The sequence below is a fragment of the Scyliorhinus torazame genome, chromosome 13 (assembly GCF_047496885.1).
Source record: "Scyliorhinus torazame isolate Kashiwa2021f chromosome 13, sScyTor2.1, whole genome shotgun sequence".
Taxonomy (NCBI): domain Eukaryota; kingdom Metazoa; phylum Chordata; class Chondrichthyes; order Carcharhiniformes; family Scyliorhinidae; genus Scyliorhinus; species Scyliorhinus torazame.
In genome coordinates, this window is record NC_092719.1 from 132,510,692 (window position 1) to 132,536,169 (window position 25,478).

The 25,478-nt window shown below is 43.7% G+C and overlaps 1 protein-coding gene across 1 annotated transcript; it reads left to right on the plus strand.

The window, feature by feature from the left end:
* The first annotated feature begins 1,927 nt into the window (after positions 1 to 1,927).
* Positions 1,928 to 25,478, plus strand: borcs6 (BLOC-1 related complex subunit 6). The gene is made up of 4 exons (XM_072472166.1): positions 1,928 to 2,403; positions 9,363 to 9,517; positions 15,573 to 15,656; positions 23,171 to 25,478. The coding sequence occupies exons 1-4, from the start codon at positions 2,016 to 2,018 to the stop codon at positions 23,294 to 23,296; spliced, it is 753 nt and encodes a 250-aa protein (XP_072328267.1). The 5' UTR covers positions 1,928 to 2,015; the 3' UTR covers positions 23,297 to 25,478.

Below are 25,478 nucleotides of genomic sequence, written 5' to 3' on the forward strand. Positions count from 1 at the left end.
ATGCTGAGTACTCCAACATCTATCATCCTTTAAGGCAGTGAGTTCCAGATTCCCACCACTCTCTGGATGGTAAAGCTTTTCCTCAAATCCCCTCCAAATCTATGTCCCCCTGGCTATTGACCCCTCAACTAAGGGGAAAGCTTTCTTCCCATCTACCATACCCTAATTTTGTACACCTCAATCAGGTCCCCCTTAGCCTTCTTTGCTCTAAGGAAAACGTCCCCAGTTTCTCTTCATGGCTAAAACACTCCAGCCCAGGCAACATCCTGGTGAATCTCCTACGCTCCCTGTTGTCAGTTGTATGGGCAGCACAGTAGCTAGCACTGTTGCTTCACAGCGCCAGGATCCCAGGTTCGATTCCCGGCTTGGGTCACTGTCTGTGTGGAGTCTACACTTTCTCCCCGTGTCTGCATGCATTTCCTCTCACAAGTCAAGAAAGTCATGCTCGTTAGGTGAATTGGACATTCTGAATTCTCCCTCGGTGTACCCGAGTGGCGACTAGGGGATTTTCACATTAACTTCATTGCAGTGTTAATGTAAGCCTACGTGTGACACTAATAAAGGGGCTGGTTTAGCACAGTGGGCTAAACAATTCCCCAACCGGCCTCCCTGAACAGGTGCCGGAATGTGGCGACTAGGCTTTTCACAGTAACTTCATTGAAGCCTACTTGTGACAATAAGTGATTATTATTTATTATTATTAATAAAGATTATAGTTACCCAGGAGTTAGACCAGTTTTTTTTGTCTCACCTTACCTGGGTAACTACCTGTTCTAATCCCATTAACTGGGTAACTATCCGGGTAAATATGTTGGAATTGTCTGTTGGCTCCAACTCTAGTTAAGATTTGAGCCACTATTTCATGTTTACTTCCCCGAAATTCAGCATGTCCAAATCCTTCAGTCCCCTCCACCGAAACAGCATTTCGGCAGATCAAACTTCATTACAACCAAACCTAAAGATGCGCACCACCCCAGTGTGGTTCCTATCCCTCCAGGACTCCCAAGCCCCGTGCAATCCTTCTTTGCTTTGTGTTTTCTGCTTTAAAAATGATAAAATAGAATATGCAGCAAAAAAATAAATGAAATATACCGACGTGAAATATCGGGACCAGTAATGAAGGAGAAAGGGGGGGGGGGGGGGGGTTGGAGAGAGGCTGCAAGTGTTGAAACCCAAGCGGATCCAGTCTCGGTAATATCCAGTTGTTCAAAGTTCAACCCGCAGAACATAGATCCTCATCGCTATCCAACATAGAAAAGGTACAATGGAATGACCAAGTAATCAGTGGCCCTTATAGTCTCAATTGGCTGCATGAGAGCAGGGATGTCCACTGCTACTGAGAAACATCTTACCCTGCGATGCTGGGGCAGCAAACACCACAAAAGGGGGAGACACAAAGGGCTGGCTCATCTGTGGATGAAAACAGAAACTGAAAACACACAGCAAGAAGTTCTGGCGTGTGGTTAAGCCACTACAGGAAACCCCCTTTTGCTTCCTCCTACCCTATGAACAGAGAAGCGGGTGGAACTACAGTGAAGGCAGCGATTTGATTCGCTGCCCCAGGAGTTTCTGCTCACATCCAAGTTGGCGGCTCTTGCCATGGCAGAGGGTAGGTAGCGCTCTTGTTTTTAATCCTCCCACGCCACGCTTTCCCGACAAACTATTTGGCCCGCGTGTCCTCGCCGGGCTCCGATTTCTTTCCGAGTGTCTGCTTCGCTGCGAATGGGCTGGGGGACAGGTTTCCCTCCTCTTTCGAGAATCGGAGAGGAGCGCGGAATATAAAAAAAACACACACAGGCTCCGCGCTTCTTTTTTGCCCGCACTCAAAATGGCGGCCGGGGTTTCACTTCTGTTTGGGGAGGGGTGCTGGGCACGTGATCCGCGCCGAGATGGCGGCCGGACCGCTCACTGCGCTTGCGCCGGACTCGCTGACCCTGCGTCTGCGCCAGCCGCCGCCGTTCGGTTGCCAGGGGCGGCGTTGAGTGAGTCACGGGCCGCCGTCTCTCCCCCTCCCGATGGAGGCCGAGTTGGAAGCGACGCTGGGCAACCCGCCTTCTGACACCTCGGAGAGCGGCGGCGAGGAGACTCCCGATAGCGAGTCACCCGAATGCGCTGAAAGGCCGCCGCCTGGTGTGCGCCACCAGCACCAAGCGACCGTCAACCCGGCGGCCCGGGAGCGGGTGTGCGGCCGTCTGCAGGACAGCAAAAGCCTGGACGGCCTCAGCGGGGTGTTGGGCGGCATCCGAGGCCGGGATGGCAAGCTGGAAGGGCGGAGGGCGACTATCTCCAGCGCACTGGAGCTGGAGGGCACAGTCAGCCACGACGGGGACCTCACCCACTATGTGGCCAACAACCTGCAGCATAAGATCAAGATGAGTTCGAGGCAAAGCCTGGACCAGGAGTGTGAGTACTGGGAGGGGGGAGAGAGGGCCGGCGAGTCCATCCAACCCGTGACTTTGCGCAATGTACCCGGTGCAGCAAGTTAGTGCCTCATCCACTTAGCCGGGACAAGCAGCCCGCACTGATGAAGTTTGCTCGTTGTCCACCATTGTTATTAGCTCAACATTAAGAACTTCCCAAGGGCGACAGTGCCAGGGCAGTGAGGGCAAGGTGACCAATTCGCGGAGAATTCTATGGTCCAACAAAACATGAGAGTCCAGTAGAGCGGAGGGAGGGTGTTGTCAGAGGGGGGAGACGGAGGGAGGGGTGAGTCGCTGCTGGAGTGGGAAGGTGGAGACGAGGTCGCTGTCCGAGGGGGTGGGGTGGGTCGCTGTCAGAGGGGGGGTGGCTGCTGTCATTGGGGAGGCAGAGGGTGAGCCGCTGTCATTGGGGAGCGGGGGGTGGTTGTCATTGGGGAGCAGGGTGGTGGCTATTGGGCGGAGCAGAGGGATCACTGCCGAGGGGTGGAGGGGGCGGTGCGTTTGGGGGTGTCGCAGTTGGAGAGGCGGTGGTGCGGGGAGTGGCTGTCGAAGGGCTGGTGACTGTCGGTGGGGGGGGTGGCTGTTGTGGGGGGGGGGCGGTGGCTGTCGAGGGGGCGGTGGGGGGGTCGTTGTTGAGGGGGGGTGCTGTCGGGTTTTTGCTGTCGGAATGACGGGCCGGTGATCTCAGGGCAGAGGGAACTCACAGGCAGATGGGGGCACGGTGGAGAGCTGTTCGCTGTTTGGGGGGGGGGGGGGGGGTGGTGGGGGGATTGGTTGCGAAGTGTGGGCCATTGTCGGTGGCAGGTACATGCATACATGAGTGAAAGGTCTGAAATATGTGAAAAACAGCATGGATGCCATCAGCATGCAACAGTGGGCACAATTACGGAGCAATCTGGCAAAAATAGGGCAGGAAAGCCATCCTGGCTGAGCGAGTGCCACACTGTCAGAGGTACCTTTTTCGGATGATACATTGAAAGTTCCTCAGGATCGCTGAATGGACAGTATAATGTCTTCAGCACTTAATGTGGAGATGCCGGCGTTGGACTGGGGTGAGCACAGTACGAAATCTTACAACACCAGGTTAAAGTCCAACAGGTTTGTTTCGATGTCACTAGCTTTCGGAGCGCTGCTCCTTCCTCGGGTGAATGAAGAGGTCTGTTCCAGAAACACATATATAGGCAAATTCAAAGATGCCAAACAATGCTAGGAATGCGAGCATTAGCAGGTGATTAAAACTTTACACATCCAGAGATGGGGTAACCCCAGGTTAAAAAGGTGTGAATTGTCTCAAGCCAGGACAGTTGGTAGGATTTCGCAGGCCAGATGGTGGGGGATGAATGTAGTGTGACATGAATCCCAGGTCCCGGTTGAGGCTGCACTCATGTGTGCGGAACTTGGCTATAAGTTTCTGCTCGGCGATTCTGCGTTGTCGCGGGTCCTGAAGGCCGCCTTGGAGACCTTCCGCCTTGTACCCATCGTACAAGGTACACCCAGCTTCTGTCGCGACACGACGGACTTCCTACAGAAACTCAGCACCCATGGACCAGTTGAACCAGGAACATTCCTCGTCACAATGGACGTCTCGGCACTCTACACCAGCATCCCCCATGACGACGGCATTGCTGCAACAGCCTCAGTACTCAACACCGACAACTGCCAATCTCCAGACGCAATTCTGCAACTCATCCGCTTCATTCTGGATCACAACGTCTTCACCTTCGACAACAAGTTCTTCATCCAGACGCACGGAACAGCCATGGGGACCAAATTCGCACCCCAATATGCCAACATCTTCATGCACAAGTTTGAACAGGACCTACTCACCGCACAGGACCTTCAACCGATGTTATACACCAGATACATCGATGACATTTTTTTCCTTTGGACCCACGGCGAAGAATCACTGAAACGACTACACGATGACATTAATAAGTTCCATCCAACCATCAGACTCGCCATGGACTACTCTCCAAAATCAGTTGCATTCTTGGACACACTCGTCTCCATCAAGGACGGTCACCTCAGCACTTCGCTTTACCGCAAACCCACGGATAACCTCATGATGCTCCACTTCTCCAGCTTCCACCCTAAACACATTAAAGAAGCCATCCCCTATGGACAAGCGCTCCGTATACACAGGATCTGCTCAGACGAGGAGGAGCATAACAGACATCTACAGACGTTGAAAGATGCCCTCGTACGAACGGGATATGGCACTCGACTCATCGATCGACAGTTCCAACGCGCCACAGCGAAAAAGCGGACCGACCTCCTCAGAAGACAAACATGGGACACAACCGACAGACTACCCTTCGTCGTCCAGTACTTCCCCGGAGCGGAGAAACTACGTCATCTTCTTCACAGCCTTCAACACGTCATTGATGACGACGAACATCTTGCCAAGGTCATCCCCACACCCCCACTACTTGCCTTCAAACAACCGCGCAACCTCAAACGAACCATTGTGTGCAGCAAATTACCCAGTCTTCAGAACAGTGACCACGACACCACACAACCCTGTCAGGGCAATCTCTGCAAGACGTGCCAGATCATCGACATGGATACCACTATTACACGTGAGAACACCACCCACCAGGTACGCGGTACATACTCGTGCGACTCGGCCAACGTTGTCTACCTCATACGCTGCAGGAAAGGATGTCCCGAACGTGGTACATTGGCGAGACCATGCAGACGCTGCGACAACGAATGAATGGACATCGCGCAACAATCACCAGGCAGGAATGTTCCCTTCCAGTTGGGGAACACTTCAGCAGTCAAGGGCATTCAGCCTCTGATCTCCGGGTAAGCGTTCTCCAAGGCGGCCTTCAGGACCCGCGACAATGCAGAATCGCCGAGCAGAAACTTATAGCCAAGTTCCGCACACATGAGTGCGGCCTCAACCGGGACCTGGGATTCATGTCACACTACATTCATCCCCCACCATCTGGCCTGCGAAATCCTACTAACTGTCCTGGCTTGAGACAATTCGCACCTCTTTAACCTGGGGTTACCCCATCTCTGGATCTGTAAAGATTTAATCACCTGCTAATGCTCGCATTCCTAGCATTGTTTGGCATCTTTGAATTTGTCTATATATGTGTTTCTGGAACAGACCTCTTCATTCACCTGAGGAAGGAGCAGTGCTCTGAAAGCTAGTGACATCGAAACAAACCTGTTGGACTTTAACCTGGTGTTGTAAGACTTCGTACTGTTCAGCACTTAAGTTAGAGAGTTGGTGATTGGCATTGAGGGAATGATTTTGCTTGGCACTTTCAGTAACTTGTAGTTGTCAAGTACTTGGTGAGTTTTGAGCCAGTGAATGAGATGTCAGATCACCACTGGATTTTGCTGACAGACCTGATAGAGGTAAATTTAAAGAAAGTTGAGGTGAATTGGAAATACATAGCATAATTAGTATGCATTATGACATTCGATTTATTTATTTTAGAAGAGGTATCATTCACCGTGGTGGATTATTGAGCTTCTACCATGATTAATTTTTAACTTAACTCTGTCAGTGAACTTTATTTGCAATATGCATCGAACTGTTTAATTAGATTAGTTTGAATCAAAAACAGCTTCTTCCCCACTGTCACCCTACTCCTAAATGACCCTCTTATGGACTGACCTCATTAATACCACACCCTGTATGCTTCATCTGATGTGGCGATGCCGGCGTTGGACTGGGGTGAGCACAGTAAGAAGTCTTACAGCACCAGGTTAAAGTCCCACAGGTTTGTTCCAATGTCACTAGCTTTCGGAGCGCTGCCTCCTGAATGTCTTCCAATAGCTGCTTCAGTGGGGTTGTTTCAGCCTCTTCCTTGTCTTCAGACAACACTGTTCTGCTTTTAGAATATTATTACTCTATTTTAAAACTATCCTATCCTACTGGGAAAGAAAACTGCCTTTGTGGACTTTGTGGTACCCTGAACAGATCACTTCAAAAGCTTTCTCAAAAAATCTCTCTGAATCTCTTAGCTTCACCCAGCAATGGCATCATCTCCCCAAGCTGCAAAACAAATTAACTTTCCAGGGACTGAAAGCGCATTAACTCACCAGGGACTTCCCCAGTCAAGCCACAGTTCATTGGTCCAGACTGAAAAACACATTCTTCTGTCAATTTCACCTATGGCTGCCAAAAGCTCCCAGGACCTGCAAAACAGGATTATAATTGAATTCCAACAGTGCAGAAGGAAGCCCACTTCCCCCGCCCTATCCTCGTAGCCCCACCTAACATGCACATCTTTGGACACTAAGGAGCAATCAGCATGGCTAATTCACCTAGCCTGCATACCTTTGGACTGTGGGACAAACTGGAGCACCCGGAGGAAAACCATGCAGAAACTGGGAGAGAGTGTAAGCGTCACACTAGGCCTGAATTGAACCCAGGTTCCTGGTGTTGTGAGGCAGCAGAGCTAACCACTGTGCCACCGTGCAGTTTTTTAAAAACATGACCACTGCAGTCAAACAAATTCTAACCCCAGAGTTTCAACCCTTAAATTTCCCCAATATTTAGAATCCAATATTCCTACAATCCTCCTTTCGTCACAGACCTACTATGACTTTCGTCGCAGGTGCACAAATTATTAGATGGTTTGCCTGATGAAGGAGCAGGGCTACGAAAGCTTGTGATTTTAAGTAAACCTGTTGGACTTTAACCTGGTGTTGTGAGACTTCCTACTATATGGTTTGCTGGCAGCATGGTGGCGCAGTGAGTTAGCACTGCGGCCTCATGGCGCCGAGGTCCCAGATTCGATCCCAGCTCTGGGTCACTGTCCGTGTGGAGTTTGCACATCTTCCTTGTGTTTGCGTGGGTTTTGCCCCCACAACACAAAAAATGTGCAAGCTAGGTGGATTGGCCACGCTAAATTGCCCCATAATTGGGGAAAAAAATGAATTGGGTGCTCTAAATTTATTTTAAAAAACAGAAATTGCTAAAAATACACACTCAAGCTGGAAGTACCTGTGGAGGTAGAGACAGTGTTTTAGGTCTGTGATCTTTCAGTAGAACTGAGAAAAGCTGGAGTTGTAATAGCTTTGAGTATGGCGTGAGTGGAAAAAGAACAAAATAAAGATCTGTGATCGGGTGGAACGCAGGAGAAATTGAATGAAGGAAGAGACAGACATAGAGGGTCAAAGGGAATGGTGATAGGGAAGAAAATAAAAGGAGAGCCTTAAGCAGGTATGCTGCTGTCAGAGAAGAAAAATGAGATAAAATGCAGGCCAGAAATTACGGTCTGATTTTTGAACTGTGTTGAGTCAAAAAATTAGAAAACTTCCTTATTGAAAGATGAAGTACTGTTAGTCAAACTTACATTGAGCTTCACTGGAACAGCGCAGTAGGTTGAGGACAGATGCCAGTGTGAGAGCAAGCTGGAAAATTTAAATGACCAGTCACTGGAAGCTTGAGGTCATTCTTATGTGCTGAGAAGGGTGTTCCACAAAGCAGTCACCCAAACCTGTCTGTCTCCCCAATGTAGAGGAGACCACATTATGAACAGTGAATACAACATGAGTGCAAGAAGTTTACATAAATTACTTCGCCTTGAAGGAATGTTTGGAGCTTTGTACGGAGAAGAGGTAAAAGTTCAGTGTTGCATCTGCACATACATGGAAAGGTGCTGTGGGTATCTTTGTGAATGATAGAAGAGGGGACCAGTGTGTTGTAGAGGGAACTTTTTTGATTGCTGAAAGGGGAGAGAAAAAAGTGGTTGGTGGCATCATATTGGAGGTGGCAGAAACTGCAGAGGATAATCCATTGAATATAGGGGGTGGAAAATGAGGACAAGAAAACCAGTATGGTTCTTGGGGGGGGGGGGGGGGGGGGGGGTGCTGGGAATGAATTAAACGGTTGAGGGCTCTGCCAACCATTCTGAGGAGAATCCTCGGTTGATGACGAAGGAGGACCAATCAGACCTGGTATGAATATTGCAGCCTACCAAAGATTATTATTATAAGAAATGATGCGATGGAGAAACTGGGAGAATGGAATGGAATCCTTCCAGGCTGTAGGGTTTGAGGAAATGTAACCAACATAACTGAGAGTCAGTGGGTTTATAGTGAATTTTGGTTGACAGCGTATCCCCAGAGACAGGAACGAAAAGTCAAGGAAGGGAAGAGGACCACGTGAAAGTCAGAGAAAGTTGGAAGTAACATTGAAGTATTTCAATTCCGGGCAAGAGCAGGAAATGGCACTATACAGCCATCAATGTACCGGAAAAATAATTTAGGGAGGATGCCCAGGTTTCCTATAGATAGGCATGGCAAGGACCCATGCAGGTCCATGATGGGACTAACTTTTAAAAAAGATAACAGTTGGATCAGGGTGGCAGGCAGTAGATCGATATGAGCCGAATCAGCCTAGTAGGAGCTGTCGGGAGTGAGAATAGATGGGAATGGGGAAGAGAAGCAAAACACGGGTAACAACTTGACCTCTGATTTGCGACAGATAAATTATTTCTCAGCTGTGGGCAGGGAGTGTGAAATTAATATAATTTTCTTTCATTCTCTCTTCGCCAATGGATTAAATTAATGTAAAACCTCTGTACAGATATGTAGATGGATCAAGATCATTTAAATTTCTTGCAAAGATAATCTTTATGTCACAGATGTGCATTGGAAAACCCCAGAAACCAGATGTACACTATATATTTACTTAATACAAGGAAAGCTGTATGTTATATGTAACAATGTATGGGATACATTTAAGCCAGTCCACAGGTCTCCATTTCATCAAAGAAATATAACTGGGAGGATACCTGATATTTGGGGTCTACTTTCTCTTTAAGTTATTGTAATAGAAAAGAGAATGCTCACAAAATCTGCTCTTATGAATCTGAGTGCAGGTCTTATTCAAATTTTGTTAAACAAATGAACTTGTTTAATGTTGCTTTAACAAACTGGGCAATTAAAATAAATATTTATTTTATTTCCCAGCTGGAAATAGCGTGAAAAGCAGAAGTATGGAAAGGTTAAAATCAGACAATCCTCCAATAGATCCTGGGGTACTGCTAGATCTGGAGAAAGACGCAAAGGAGGTGGCACAGAAAGTCGATCAGATGATGAAAAGCCTAAATGCCACCATTCAGAATGTATGTATGAATTAGGGTCTAATCAAGGTCTCACAGTTGGTTACCAATCATGTTGAAACCATTGGAAAATGTTTATAACTTTGTCAGCTTTGTTGTTTTTCCCGTATCCTTACATTTTTTGTTTTGACTCAATTATTTACTTGAATTTTTAAACATTGTTTTGGATTCTGCTCCTTGGGTATTCCATGCCTTGACAAAGCTCTGTCTAAGGTAATTAGTACTTTCTCTTGTCGTCATTTTTTTGAGATGGTATATCTATGCGCTTCAGTGACTAATATAAATAGTTTTCCCAAAACATTATTAAAAAATAATAATTTAGAATACCCAATTCTTCTTCCAATTAAGGGGCAGTTTCAGTGTGGCCAATCTACCTACCTTTCACATTTTTGAGTTTGTGAGGGTGAGATCCACACAGACATGGGGGGGGGGGGGGATGGCGGGAAATGTGCAAACTCCACGGACAGTGACCCAGGGCTGGGATTGGACCCAGGTTCTTGGCGCCATGAGGCTAATCACTGCGCCACCGTGCCATCTTGGTTTTTCCAAAACATCAGCAAAACCCTTATAATTTTGAGCTTTTGTACCAAGTCTCAGTGAAAAGAACCCTGTTTCTTTTTTTAAAAATCTCATACTTAAAGCACCGAATTGCTGGCTTCTCCAATGCCTCTTCAGTGTCATCAGGCTGGGTGGGACTGCTGTTGCTTCGTTCAATTCTTATTTTTCAAATCCTAGCCAGTATCACTTGCAATGGTTTTTACATCCCTGCTTTACACCATTACAGCTGGTGTCCGTCAGGAATCAATTCTTGGCCCCCTCTAAATTTTCAACTACTGCTCTCCCTTGGCAACATCATTTGAAAACACAGCATTCGTTTTTTCACATGTACATAGCATTACCACACCACCACCTCTCTCAAATACTCTGTTGCTAAATTATTAGACTGCTTATCTGAGGAACAGAAATTTCCTCCAATTGAATATTGGGAAAACTGAAGCCATTTCCCTCCATCAAACTCCATCCCCTAGCTACTGGCACCATCCTGTTCCCTGGCAACTGTCTGAGATGAAACCAGACTGCTCACAACCTAGATGTTGTCTTTGAGCTGAGCTTCCAGTCGTGTATTTCTGCTATCACCTAGCTCCGTAGCATTGCTGACATTGTCCCTGCCTCGGTTGCTACAATGCCTGCGTTTACTTGAAATTGAGCAATATTACATAGCAACGCTATAATTTTGTCGCTTACGATTGAACGCTGCTTTGCATCTTCTGCATATGGAGTCAAATATTCTAGTCCACTTATAATTTACTTCACCAATCTGGTATCCTTCCATCTATGAAAGATGATCGACATGTTTCAGGTGGGATGTCTTCTTATGTCGCACCTTTGCTGATGGTTCAGGAGGCCAATCCTTGAGAGGTCGGTTCTGCTGCAAGTGCCACGCATGAAGCTGCTAAGTGTCGTTGTGGATTGATTTGTCACCTGCCAAGTCACTGGGGTCATCATTCTGGTGGTGCGTGCCATCTTGTAGGAGGTGTTGCCATTTACCTCTTGTCAGCTGTGGCTCCCAGGTGCAGTAAGTGATGTCCAGGACCCTCATGTCCTGCTTGCAGGTAACCTTGAAGCAGAGCTTTGGGCATTGCACTGGTTGTCTGGCTGTAGCTACCTCATCATACAGAAAGTCCTTGGGCATGCAATCGCCTTCCATTCTATCGATGCACCTGAGCCAACAAATGTAAATGTCGCCACAGTCCCAGAGGATCATAGGCTGCCCTTTCCTTTGAGAAAGAGTTGATTGGTAGTGACCCTCAGGTTGAGAAGGCGAGACTTTCATGAACAGTATCAGCCGGTATGGGAATTGAACCCACGCTTTTGCCGTCACTCCGCATCATGAATCAGCCGTTCAGCCAACTGAGCAAACCGACCCCCTTCCAAACAGTTTTTGTCTGATGAGTGCTAATAAACTGGGAGCTCTGCCTTTGAGAAGTCTGCAGTATTTGTGATTTTTGTCCTGCTGGGATATACCCATAATGCGCCCTAGACAGTGAAGTTGGAAATTGTTGTGCTTCTTTTCTTGAGAGTGACAAGCCATCCGTTTCGCTTCCATACAGCAAGGTGCTGAGAAGACTGACAGCATAAGGCATCAGCTTGGTCCTATGGGTCAATATTCAATGAAGATTTAGTGAGTTAACAAAGGTGGTAGTTGCTTCTCCCCGCATTTATCAAGTTCTGTATCAAAGAACAGACTGTCTTGGCACCTTAGCAGAATTTGCCAACCGTTTCCAGCAGGGTGTTATTCAGTGTAATCAGGGGTGGAGGTGCAACACCTTGTCCCATGGCCATGGTTTCCTTAACACTTATTATCCCTGACTATAACTTGTATGTATGGGAGAGCGAGTCCATGAGCCTTTGTGGCTGATTTTCTGTGTGGGTGACTAGTAAAGCATTACCAGTGTAGAGGCCTTGATAAGACCTTGATGTGTTTTTGCGTTTGGTTTTAATCTTCATAGAATGTAAGGCTAGTCTCGGAGTAGACTTCTTCCATATCTGCAGAGAAGCATGGAGAAGAATATGCCAAACTGCGTGGGGGCTAGGGCTTAGCCCTATTTCATTCAGTTCTTCACTTTGAAACTGTTGTAAGTGGAGCCCTCAAACTGTACAGTACAGTACCTATTGTCTTATAAAGAGTAGATAAGGTTGAGTAGCTTTGGACAGCCGATTTTCCCCATAATCTTGCAGAATCTTGCCCTGTTGAAGATGTTGAATGCTTTAATGAGTTCTAAGAAAGATAAGGCTGTATGCTCCGTTCCCTACACTTCTCTTTTAGCTGGCTTATGGAGAAGGTCATGTCCATAGTAGATCTATCAGCAAAAATACTGCACTGTACTTTTGGGTGCATTCGTTCTGCAAGTAGATGGTGTCTTTTACGTATGACTAGCAAAGGCCTTCCTCATGAGGCTGAGGAGTGAGATTCCCCTGTAGTTGTTGCATTTGTTTCTGATGTGAGCATCACGCATCTCCTGTTGCACGGTGCCTACTCTACAGCAGAGAAGATGAGAAAGGTGTGGCAATAGATGAGACTCTCAGTGCTTGAGGAGTTTGTCTGGAATTTCATTTATTCTGGGTGTTTTTCTGTTTTCTAAGTAGTCTCTGGCCTTTTCAAGCTTGTGATGAAGGATTCTTCATCTAACTCGTGGACAGGGAGATATCTATCTCGGGGGTACAGCTTACAGGATTTTCAGCCCAATGGGGCATCTGTTTACTTCTATCAGCATTTTTCACCATCTGCCAACTCTCTGCTACTATCAAATGCCTTTCGTGATGATGGGATAAGAGCTCTCTTGATCTCTTCGTACATGGCCTGTAAATTTTTATTGTCATCATTTACTTAGAATCATTGGATTATACAGCAACAATGTATTTATATTGCACCTTTAACATAGTAAATGTCCCAAAGCACTTTATAGTAGCATTTTAAACCAAAGTATGACACTGAGCCACAAGGAGATATTGGGTCAGACGACTAACGGTTTGGCCAGAGGTTGGTTTTCCGTCGTGTCATAAAGGCGGAAGTGTTGTAGAGGGGCTGAGGGAATATAAGGAGGGTATTTTCAGAGCTAAACACACAGGAGGCTATTTGGTCCATCAGACCTGTGCTATCTTTTGAAGAGCCAATCTATCAGTCCACTCCCCATCCTCCTATCTCTGAACTTTTTTTCTCCTTCAAATATTTATTTGATTCCCTTTTGAAGACTATTATTCAATACCTGATCAGGCAGTTCATTTCAAATTCTAATGATTCTGGTACTTTAGCTAGTCACCTTAAATCTGTGCTCTTTGGTCATTGACCCTTCACCCATTACAAGCATTTTGTTTTTATTTATTCTACCTAACTCTTTACGATTTAAAAAAATTCTGTTAAAATTTCATCTTTACACCCGGTATTCCAAGGAGAAGTTACTACTGTTCCTTTAATCTCATCTGTTTCTACTTTCCAAATAAGTCTGTTATGTGGTACTTCATACTGGCTTTTTGAAGTCCACATGTACTAAATTTTCTGCACAATTACATTCATTAACCCTCATTTGTTAATGTATCAAAGAACTCAATCAGGTTAGTCAGACATATTTTGCATTTAACAAGTGAGAATTAATTTTGCCCTGGGCAATGGTAGTGTTATGAGTCCAGACCAGAAACCCAATTTTGGTTAAGAGCCCGGATTAGAATCCCAACTATTTGCATTTGGTAAAACTGAGGAAATGTTACTACAACACAGGAGTGATAGCATTGGCCAGTAGATGTATTTAATATTAAAGCAGACTTTAATTTGAACACAATTAAATGCATTAGCAACAAAGAATTAACTACAGTTAACAGGTACAATATTGTAACTTGCTTCCTGAAACCTGCCTCTACATTCCAATTAAGCAACCCATATATTTCAAATACCACTTGTATATAAAGTTGACAACTGGGTTTTATTTGCTTATCTTGGTGCAGAGTCCGTGCAGAGAGAAGCCTGTTTTTAGGACCAAGCGGACAACCTTCTGCTCAGCTTAGAGCCCTGGAAGCAAATCCTAGATAGACCTGGCCCCTCCCATAAGCTACACCAGCTACACTCTTAAGCACACCGCATTCTTTTGTCTCTTGTTACAGGATGTGCTTTGATTTGTTTAGCCTGGCTCAAACTGTTACAACATTACATTAGCTCTCCATCTGCAAAAATCACTGATTACCTCCGTTTTAATCACAGCTCAGCAAAAATCACTGATTACCTCAGTTTTAATCACAGCTCTAGTGGACATACAGTCTTGTAAGCATTTTAACCTAGGCTTCAATAACATTACTAAAAAAATATAAACTATAAAATGTGACCATTTCTTATATTCATCACAATGGTTATTCCAATACTGACATTAGATTAACTGGCCTGTAGTTACTAGGTCCACTGTCGCCTTTCTTAAAACATGGATGTAAGATTTTCAATCGTCCAGTTCTCTTACACCACTTCCATATCTGGGGGATTGAAAAATTGTGGTCACGGCCCCTGCAGAGGCTTCCAATCATCGTGATTTGCTAACTTTGAGTGGTATTAAACTGTTCAGCACTTTCTATCTATTTTTATCCTATCCGATGTCAATACTCCCTTCTCTACTGTGGTATCATTTTATCATCTTTGGTGAAAACAAATGCAAAATATTCATTCAATACCTCAGGATTTCCTCTCTGCCTTCATTAGAATGTTTCCGTCTTTGTCCCTAATCAGTCCCACCATTCCTTTAACTATCTTTTTGTTTTATATATGTGTAAGAATGATTTCTGAGTTACCCTTTACATTGTGCACTAAACTTTATTCAGTCCCTCTTTGGCCTTGTATGCACTTCCAATTGCCCCCTACACTCTCTGTATTCTGCCTGATTTTTTTCTGCATTCTGTGTCAGACACTTGTCATAAACCTCCCTTTTCTGTTTTATTTTATCTTTTATTTCCTTTCCGAGAGCTGCAACTGTGCTTTTTATCCTCCTGGGAATATTCTTGCTTTGAACTGGAACTATCTCTATCTTGACTCCTGTCATTGCTCATGTATTGATTTCCTGGCCAATCTCCCTTTATCCAGTACCTAGATCCCTTCACAAAACACTGAAAGTGGTTCTCCTTCAGTTGGGTATTTCTACAACGACTTTAAACATAACTTTGTTATGACCATTATTTCACAGATGGTCTCTTACTGAACCACATTGAACTTGTCCTTCCTCATTCTCCAGAACTAGATCCAGCATAGGTTCCTACATAATAAGACTAGAAACATACTGATTAAAAGTTCTCCAGTGGACATTTTAAGAATCCATCACCCTTCTTACACTGTGCACTATTTTTATCCCAGTCCATGTCAGGATAATTGAAGTTTCCAAAATCTCTCAATATTTTTACATATCTCTGAAATTTGTGGCAGATATTCTCCTCCATTCCCTTTCTATTGCTAGTGGAATATTTAAATTCAAGACGTCACAGCTTTATGTTTAGCATTAACTTGAGGTTATTATTTTTTTTAACACAGATGACAGCACTAAGTGTGGGCTACATTCAAACTTATCGAGATTCAGTGGACAGTCTTGGAGAGTCGGTGGATATGAGTATAAAGGTGAGGACACGAAAACAAAAAAATTAAACCTAGTTTAGTTCAATTTTCATTTCAGTTATATTCTGTCAAATAAGTATAATACTTATAGCACAGGATTTCTACTACTGTTGGGCATTCCTGTAGTTCTATGCTAGATTACTAAGTAGTAAATTAACACCTAAATTTGAACTTCAGATCCTGGTCTTCTCTGCTGTTTGCACAATTTCTTCTAAAATGAATGCCAATTTGAACAGGGGCAGAAAACCTGTACCCATCAGTATCAATTCAGACACCCTCTGGCTGACTAGCCAAAGGCAGTCCATGAATATATTTGTAGGCAACCTCCTTAATGAGAACAAGTAACATGAGAAATTCAGGGATTAAAACTGATTTGGGTAATACAGCTTTAAATGTGCAAGTCATTTTAAAATTGCTTCATCAGTGCAGGATTTTCCTCCTTTACCATTGGTCTGGCCTGCCACATAGAATTATAGAATTCCTACAGTGCAAAAGGAGGCCATTCGGCCCATCAAGTGTGCACCAACCCTCTGAATGACCACCCCACCTCGGCCCACTCCCCCACCCTATCCCCATAACCCCATTCATTCTTTGGATACTAAGGGGCAATTTAGCATGGCTAATCCACCTAACCTGCACATCTTTGGACTGTGGGAGGAAACTAGAGCAGCTGGAGGAAACCCACGCAGATACGTGGTGAATGTACAAACTCCACACAGACAGATACCCAAGGTCGGAATTGAACCCGTCCCTGACGTTGATAACCACTGTGCCACCGTGCCGCTCTGTTGTTGGTTGAGTTAGATAACCTGGGTAGCTGCAAGGGTGTTATTGGTAAGGCTCCTGTTCTTCATTGCCTAACAAGCCTTGCTAGATGTTTATAATGTCGTGCAGTGACAGAAATATGCTTAGCCTCCCTCACCTTGCCCCTGTTCAAGCAACCATTCTAAAAAATGGTGCTCATTTGGATGAGGTAATAAAGGGCAATTGGCACTCTTGAAACCATACCTCAGCAACGAATCAATGGAAGGAATAAAAACTTCCTTCATTTGCCATTGTATAGAAAAATGTTATAATGCCTTTAATACTGCAGAACTGCAATACTCCACATAGCAATTATCAAGAATGGGATATATATGTTTTAAAACTTTTTTTTCCCAATTAAGTGGCAATTTAGCGTGGCCAATCCACCTGACCACATCTTGGGTTGTGGGGGTGAAACCCACGTAGACACTGGGAGACTGTGCAAACTCCACACTGACAGTGACCCGGGGTTGGGATTGAACCCGGGTCCTCGGCGCTGTGAGGCAGCATCGCTAACCATTGCGCCACCGTGCCGCCCTATGTTTTAAAGATATTTTGTGCTGTACCGGGGGGATGCCTTTTCTGGCAATTATTGTTAGACACAATTTGAAAATGCTTTTAGCATCACATTTATATAGGGAGAGTATTTTGCTATGAACTTGGGATTCTTGTTACTCCCAGCTTCACATTCTGCTTCAGAATGGAGCCAATGACCCCCCATTTCTGCGATAAGGGGAAAGGGAAGAGGGGGGGGTTTCATAGGGACCATTTAGAGTTCAAGTATCATGCATCAGATATTGGACTTGCCCACTGAAATCTTGATTACATTGATTTGTTTGGGTCCTTTTGGTTTAGCCAAGTACAAAGAAGGAAAGTTGGCTATAAGACAAAATGGGGGTGGGAGTGTAGGTGTCTTATTTTGGAGTAGCTGCTCAGAAGTATACAGTGTGCCAGTCCGCTGCAACTTCAGATGATGTGGCATTGTAAGGGGAATAGACAGGCGGTTCTGCAGACGCAATCGAGACTCCAGGATGGTATGTTGCCTCCCTGGTGCAAGGGTCAAGGATGTCTCGGAGCGGCTGCAGGACATTCTGGGGGGGGGGGGGGGGGGACAGCCAGCTGTCATGGTGCACATAGGCACCAACGATATAGGTAAAAAACGGGACGAGGTCCTACAAGTTGAATTTAGGGAGCTAGGAGTTAAACTAAAAAGTAGGACCTCAAAGGTAGTAACTTCAGGATTGCTACCAGTGCCACGAGCTAGTCAGAGTAGGAATGTCAGGATAGAGAGGGTGAATACGTGGCTCAAGAGATGGTGCAAGAGGGAGGGATTCAAATTCCTGGGACATTGGAACCGGTTCTGGGGGAGGTGGGACCAGTACAAACCGGACGGTCTGCACCTGGGCAGGACTGGAACCGATGTCCTAGGGGGGGGGGTGTTTGCTAGAGCTGTTGGGGAGAGTTTAAACTAATGTGGCAGGGGGATGGGAACCGATGCAGGAAGTTGGAAGGTAGTAAAACAGGGACAAAAATAAAAGGCAGTAAGGGGGAAAGTGTAAGGCAGAGAAGCCATTGTCAAAAATCAAAAAGGGCGACAGTACAAGGTACAGTGACTGAGGGGAGCTCAGTGAATAGGACCAGGAATACTAAAAGAAATAAAACGGAACGTGAAAACATTAATGGTAAGCGACGCAGCAGGTTGTTACAGGAAGATATGGGTTCAACGACAAGGAAAATTAGGAGAAAGGTTAAGAGGAAATATAACTTAGGAGAGGTTACTGATCGAGGTGTTAAGATTCAGAACCGAGGTAAAAAAGCCAACAGAAGTGTACTTTACCTGAATGCTCGTAGTATTCGGAATAAGGTAAATGAGTTGATGGCGCAAATCATCGTGAATGACTATGATTTAATGGCCATTACTGAAACATGGTTAAAGGATGGTCACGACTGGGAGTTAAATATCCGAGGGTATCAAAATTTTCGGAAGACCAGAGTGGATGGTAAGGGAGGTGGTGTAGCTCTGTTATTTAAGGATGACATCCGGGCAATAGTAAGGGATGACATCGGTGCTATGGAGGATAAGGTTGAATCCATTTGGGTGGAAATCAGGAATAGTAAGGCGAAAAAGTCACTGATAGGAGTAATCTATAGGCCACCAAATAGTAACATTATGGTGGGGCAGGCAATAAACAAAGAAATAACAGATGCATGTAGAAATGGTACAGCAGTTATCATGGGGGATTTTAATCTACATGTTGATTGGTTTAACTAGATCGGTCAAGGCAGCCTTGAGGAGGAGTTTATAGAATGTATCCGCGATAGTTTCCTAGAACAGTATGTAATGGAACCTACGAGGGAACAAGCGGTCCTAGATCTGGTCCTGTGTAATGAGACAGGATTGATTCAGGATCTCATAGTTAGGGATCCTCTCGGAAGGAGCGATCACAATATGGTGGAATTTAAAATACAGATGGAGGGTGAGAAGGTAAAACAAGCACTAGTGTTTTGTGCTTAAACAAAGGAGATTACAATGGGATGAGAGAAGAACTAGCTAAGGTAGACTGGGAGCAAGGACTTTATGGTGAAGCAGTTGAGGAACAATGGAGAACCTTCCAAGTGATTTTTCACAGTGCTCAGCAAAGGTTTATACCAACAAAAAGGAAGGACGGTAAAAAGAGGGAAAATCGACCGTCGATATCCGTGGAAATAAGGGAGAGTATCAAATTGAAGGAAAAAACATACAAAGTAGCAAAGATTAGTGGGAGGCTAGAGGACTGGGAAATCTATAGGGGGCAACAGAAAGCTACTAAAAAAGCCATAAAGAAGAGTAAGATAGATTATGAGAGTAAACTTGCTCAGAATATAAAAACAGATAGTAAAAGTTTCTACAAATACATAAAACAAAAAAGAGTGGCTACGGTAAATATTGGTCCTTTAGAGGATGAGAAGGGAGATTTAATAATGGGAGATGAGGAAATGGCATAGGAACTGAACAGGTTTTTTGGGTCGGTCTTCACAATGGAAGACACAAATAACATGCCAGTGACTGATGGAAATGAGGCTATGACAGGTGAGGACCTTGAGTGGATTGTTACCACTACCAAGGAGGTAGTGATGGGCAAGCTAATGGGGCTAAAGGTAGACAAGTCTCCTGGACCTGATGGAATGCATCCCAGAGTGCTAAAAGAGATGGCTAGGGAAATTGCAAATGCACTAGTGATAATTTACCAAAATTCACTAGACTCTGGGGTGGTCCCGGCGGATTGGAAATTAGCAAACATGACACCACTGTTTGTTTAAAAAAGGAGGTAGGCAGAAAGCGGGTAATTATAGGCGAGTGAGCTTAACTTCGGTAGTTGGGAAGATGCTGGAATCTATCATCAAGGAAGAAATAGCGAGGCATCTGGATGGAAATTGTCCCATTGGACAGATGCAGCATGGGTTCATAAAGGGCAGGTCATGCCTAACTAATTTAGTGGAATTTTTTGAGGACATTAACAGTGCGGTAGATAACGGGGAGCCAATGGATGTGGTATATCTGGATTTCCAGAAAGCCTTTGAAAGGTGCCACACAAAAGGTTGTTGCATAAGATAAAGATACATGGCATTAAGGGGAAAGTAGTAGCATGGATAGAGGATTGGTTAATTAATAGAAAGCAAAGAGTGGGGATTAATGGGTGTTTCTCTGGTTGGCAATCAGTAGCTAGTGGTGTCCCTCAGGGATCAGTGTTGGGCCCACAATTGTTCACAATTTACATAGATGATTTGGAGTTGGGGACCAAGGCAAATGTGTCCAAGTTTGCAGACGACACTAAGATAAATGGTAAAGCAAAAAGTGCAGAGGATACTGGAAGTCTGCAGAGGGATTTGGATAGGCTAAGTGAATGGGCTAGGGTCTGGCAGATGGAATACAATGTTGACAAATGTGAGGTTATCTATTTTGGTAGGAATAACAGCAACAGGGATTATTATTAAAATAAAATATTAAAACATGCTGCTGTGCAGAGAGACCTGGGTGTGCTAGTGCATGAGTCGCAAAAAGTTGGTTTTCAGGTGCAACAGGTGATTAAGAAGGCAAATGGAATTTTGTCCTTCATTGCTAGAGGGATGGAGTTTAAGACTAGGGAGGTTCTGCTGCAATTGTATAAGGTGTTAGTGAGGCCACACCTGGAGTATTGTGTTCAGTTTTGGTCTCCTTACCTGAGAAAGGACGTACTGGTGCTGGAGGGTGTGCAGAGGAGATTCACTAGGTTAATCCCAGAGCTGAAGGGGTTGGATTACGAGGAGAGGTTGAGTAGACTGGGACTGTACTCGTTGGAATTTAGAAGGATGAGGGGGGGATCTTCTCGAAACAAAGATTATGAAGGGAATAGATAGGATAGATGCGGGCAGGCTGTTTCCACTGGCGGGTGAAAGCAGAACTAGGGGGCATAGCCTCAAAATAAGGGGAAGTAGATTTAGGACTGAGTTTAGAAGGAACCTCTTCACCCAAAGGGTTGTGAATCTATGGAATTCCTTGCCCAGTGAAGCAGTAGAGACTCCTTCATTAAATGTTTTGAAGATAAAGATAGTTTTTTGAAGAATAACGGGATTAAGGGTTATGGTGTTCGGGCCGGAAAGTGGAGCTGAGTCCACAAAAGATCAGCCATGATCTCATTGAATGGTGGAGCAGGCTTGAGGGGCCAGATGGCCTACTCTTGCTCCTAGTTCTTATGTTCTTATGTTTAATTTTGGAGCTGTTCCCCACTTTTGCTTTGGAGACTGATAATTTTTAGTGGCAGCATGCCCTTAATAAACACCAATACAAAGTACTCATTAAATATTCTAGCCTTGCCCTGCACCTCTAAGCATATCTCACCCTAACAGGCTTCAACCCACCTCTTACTACCTGTTTCCTACTTGTGGAAGATCTTGGTGTTCTCTTTTAGAAGTAAAATTTGGCCTAAAAGTGGAAACATTAGGAAGAAATGTTGAGAAATAATGGCATCAGTAAAATTGAGGAAGTGAAAAGGGGAAGGATGTTGTTATTAAAGGATAGATGTATAAATAACTGGTTAAATATTTGCCTGTTCTCTGGAGCACAACGAGAGTCCTAATAAATGATTCTTTCCAGAATTGTAATTTTTACAGTTCTCTAAAAGATGGACTGGGTTTAGTGATATTAACATTTCTAAAAAGGCTGTTTTATGGATAAAATGAAACAATTTTTCTACTCTATGAAAGATCATGCTGCAAGGTTTCACAGTAATTGGGAAGTGGAAATGGGAATAACACAATATAATTGAAATTATCACATTTCCATCTTCCTCACACAGATATGTCACAAAATATTGCCTTTAACTTATTTTTAATAGATATTTCAAAGTACCTTTGTATGTGAATGCTTGAAGATACCAAAAATGCACTTTAACTCTGGATTTACATATTTAGAATTTTTTATGAAAGAAATTAAATCGAAGTCCCAGTCACCATTTATTGAGTATCAGACGGTTGAGAATGAAGTGCTAAAAGACATGCATGTTATGCCCTCTGACTTTACCAGCATTTTGTCAATACCTACTGACATTAAAAGAGAGTGACGAGGAAGGTGCACAACATTTTCTGCACCTTGAGCAGTTACTGTTGTGATCTTTGAAATACTCATTACTGTGCACAATTATAAGTCCAGAGTTTTTGGCTAAGACCAAGCATTGGATCAGGTGTGAGATCAGGTGTTGAAGCCTATACTTGTTAGCTTAGATCTAGTATGTCTCTTGTGGGGACGATGAATTGGATTCAATTTTAATTTTAATTGTTTTTTGGCGCAAGCAAGGTGATGGAACAGGGTGTGTCCTGTCCACTTCATGCATTGGCTTTGTAACTCTGAGAAAGGAATAACTTTTTAAAATTATAAGTAGAGTTGTCTCCATTATGGAGCTACACTATATTCAGTGATTGGAAGACTGGGTGCCTTCTGCTGGTGGCAGCCATCAAGTATAAAACACATTTAATCTAACCAAATCTTCCTGATAATTTTTTCCCACATTCTATTGATTTGAATGCTTTTTGTCAGTCAGATTCCTTTTGTGTGAACTGTCATTCATGAATGTTCTGAGCTGGGCAGCATTGTGGCGCAGTGGATAATACTGCTGCCTTGCGGCTCATAGGTCCCAGGTTCAATCCTGGCTCTGGGTCACTGTCCGTGTGGAGTTTGCACATTCTCCCCATAACCCAACGATGTGCAGGGTAGGTGGATTGGCCACGCTAAATTGTCCCTTAATTGGAAAAAGGTAATTGAGTACGCTAAATTTATTGATTTTTTTTTTTTAATGAATATTCTGAGCTACAGGGAGAAATGGGGTAAGTGTTTGAGGTGAATTGCTCCTTCAGGAAGCCAGCACATGCACGACAGGCCGAATGGCCGCTTTTTGTGCTGTAGCCATTCGCTGATTCTCCTGCATTAGGTTAGTGAGCACTCTTTATGGTAGCATTAGGTTAATGGTGTATTTTGTTGCTCGAGCATCTACCAACTAGAAAGCGATGCAGCAAGCTTCTATGTTAAATTGATGCTGTCCTTTTAAATAAATTCCAATATATTTTGAGATGTGAAATAGTGCACAAACGAGTATCTTGTAAGTTGTCTAAGTAAGACCGTTCATAATCTTGGAAGCGATCTGTGCTATTGCGCTATTTTTCATCACCATTGGCCTAACATTCTTTGATTGTGTTTTCAGGGCATGTATACACTAATGGCCCGGTGTGAAGAGCTGGACAGATCTATGCAGCCAATTCTTGTGCTGTCTAAACAGATCCACGAGGTGAAAAGAACTCTGGAAATGTTCGAAACACTCTGCAAATAACTGGCTCTGTTAATGTGGTCTAATAATTGATTTTTTTGTTCAGATATTTTTACTGACTTGTAGAAAGTCAATAACTGCTGCAACAGAAGAACATTACTACAATTAGCAGCAATTGGGACACTGGTGATGGCATCTGCAATTCCTTCAAAGCCTAATTGTTGTGTTCTTGAACAAAACTCCGTGCAGTTGGCTTAGCAAATTTGGTTACAAGCACCTTTGATGTTTACATTGTGTCCAACCAGAAGAAAAATACATGTAAACAGTTTATAATTCATTACCCTATTCCTCCTTCAAGATGAAAGTCTGCTGCTTTTGCAATGATTGAATTAGCAAGTTGGATTAACATTCCCACATTTTCTCAGTTAATGTTGGAAGGTGCAGCACGTTTTGAGGCAACAGGTCATGAATAACAATGCAGATGGAGAGCACCATAAACCTGTCTATCTATTGACCAGGAAGCACAACATTTTGAAAATTTAATGTTTATGATAAAATGCACTTAAGACAGGAATTTGGAGGGAAAATAACAAAACAATAACTTGATGAGAATTTGCACTGAAAGCATTTTAACTCGGGCATGTAACTGCTTTGAAACCGTCTTATTCGTTGAAATTACAAAAAATATTTGAATGCAGAGATGGTTGTTAATTGGTACCGGATCAAGATAAATCATGCGTGATTCAAATTGAAATTATATGAAACTTGTTTTGAGCTGGCAGTTTATTAAAAGGGATTAGTATCTAGATTCTGTCCTACATCAGCAACTCTGCTCTAGATTTAGATTTGGCCACAAAGCTAATGTGGTGAAATCTAAAGTCTTTTAGCTTTGTTGTCAAACAGTTTGTGTGCCAATCCGTCCTAATAGCCATATGGCTTCACTTGGGATCTGGTAACAATTTAAAAGCCATGATGTTCATCTCTTAAAAACAACTTGTCTAAAATGAGTTCATAAACCACAGTGGGAAGTGTAGAACCAGAATGATGCTGTGCATCATGTCAGCTTGGTTCAATAATAGCACTCCTACCTGTGTTTGACGATTGTGTGTTCAAGTCCTGTTACAGATTGAGAGCACATAATGTAGAACATCACTTTAAGTGCCATACTGAGGAAGTATTGCATTGTCGGAAACATCAGAAATGTTAAACTGCATGCTTTAGTGGGTGTAAATGATCCAGTGGCAACTTGTGTGGAGTAGTTTATTTCCTGGTAGCTTCACCAGATGAACTGGTTATTGATTTGACTAGTTGTTGTGTTTCCTTCAATAATAATGACTGAAAATCTATTGACTGTTCACTGCTTTGGTACACCCTGAAGATATGAAAGCTATCAATGTAAATGCAGTCTATCTTTTCATATTCTTTCAACTTGATGATTGTTATTTGTATAAGGAGAAGAAGGAAACTACAAAAATGCATCCGCTACTGAAAATATTTTGTACTGTAATGATTGCTATATTATTTACGCATCAAGCTCATTCAGATGCAGAGAATGTTTATTTCCTACAGGAAAGAAAGAGTGATATCAGCTAAGGATCTGCATGGAGCAAATGCATGACTCAGTAGTGATTTATATATTTGCTCTGCTTTCAGACTGATCAGAGCCAATTTTAAAATGTTTTGCCAAATCCTTATAAATTTTCTGGGTTTAAGTAATTTCTGAAAGTTGGTTGGTTTGAAAGATAGTTTTAAACAAAGCATGTCCTTCATTCCATACACTCCAAATCTCTTGGTCTTGCTCTCCAAATCTCTTGGACTTTCTTTTTAAACATGAAAACTATGTTGCTTTGCAAAGGCAGCATTTCATTCCTTGCAGATCTGTGCTGTGACTGCTGCATACTTGGTGTAACCATGTTTCCTTCTGCTCTTAAGGGATTCTAGAGTTGTGCTAAATTAGTACTTGAGATGTATTGCAAGAGCATTGTTTTTTAAACAGGCCATTTTAGTGACTTCTACTGTTTATAAAGTAACAGCTCAAATTAGAAGCAGAATGTGTTTTAAAAGTTTGGCTTTGAGACAAAATCATGGAGTTCAACCCTATTGATGTGTAACAATTCAGATCACCTACCTCAGTTGAATGAGCTTTGTCCATTGTCCTTTTAGTCCCATTCCCTTCAAGGGAATATATTATCTATTATTTCCCCCCCCCCCCCCCCCCAAAGGACAATAAAACTACTTGATGTGT

What these genes read in the sequence shown, in the direction of transcription:
- borcs6 (XM_072472166.1), top strand. Translation starts at nt 2,016, where the DNA reads ATGGAGGCCGAGTTGGAAGCGACGCTGGGCAACCCGCCTTCTGACACC. An exon ending in GCAAAGCCTGGACCAGGAGT is followed by an intron (nt 2,404 to 9,362) that starts GTGAGTACTGGG and finishes TTTATTTCCCAG; the next exon opens with CTGGAAATAGCGTGAAAAGC. An exon ending in CGGTGGATATGAGTATAAAG is followed by an intron (nt 15,657 to 23,170) that starts GTGAGGACACGA and finishes TTGTGTTTTCAG; the next exon opens with GGCATGTATACACTAATGGC.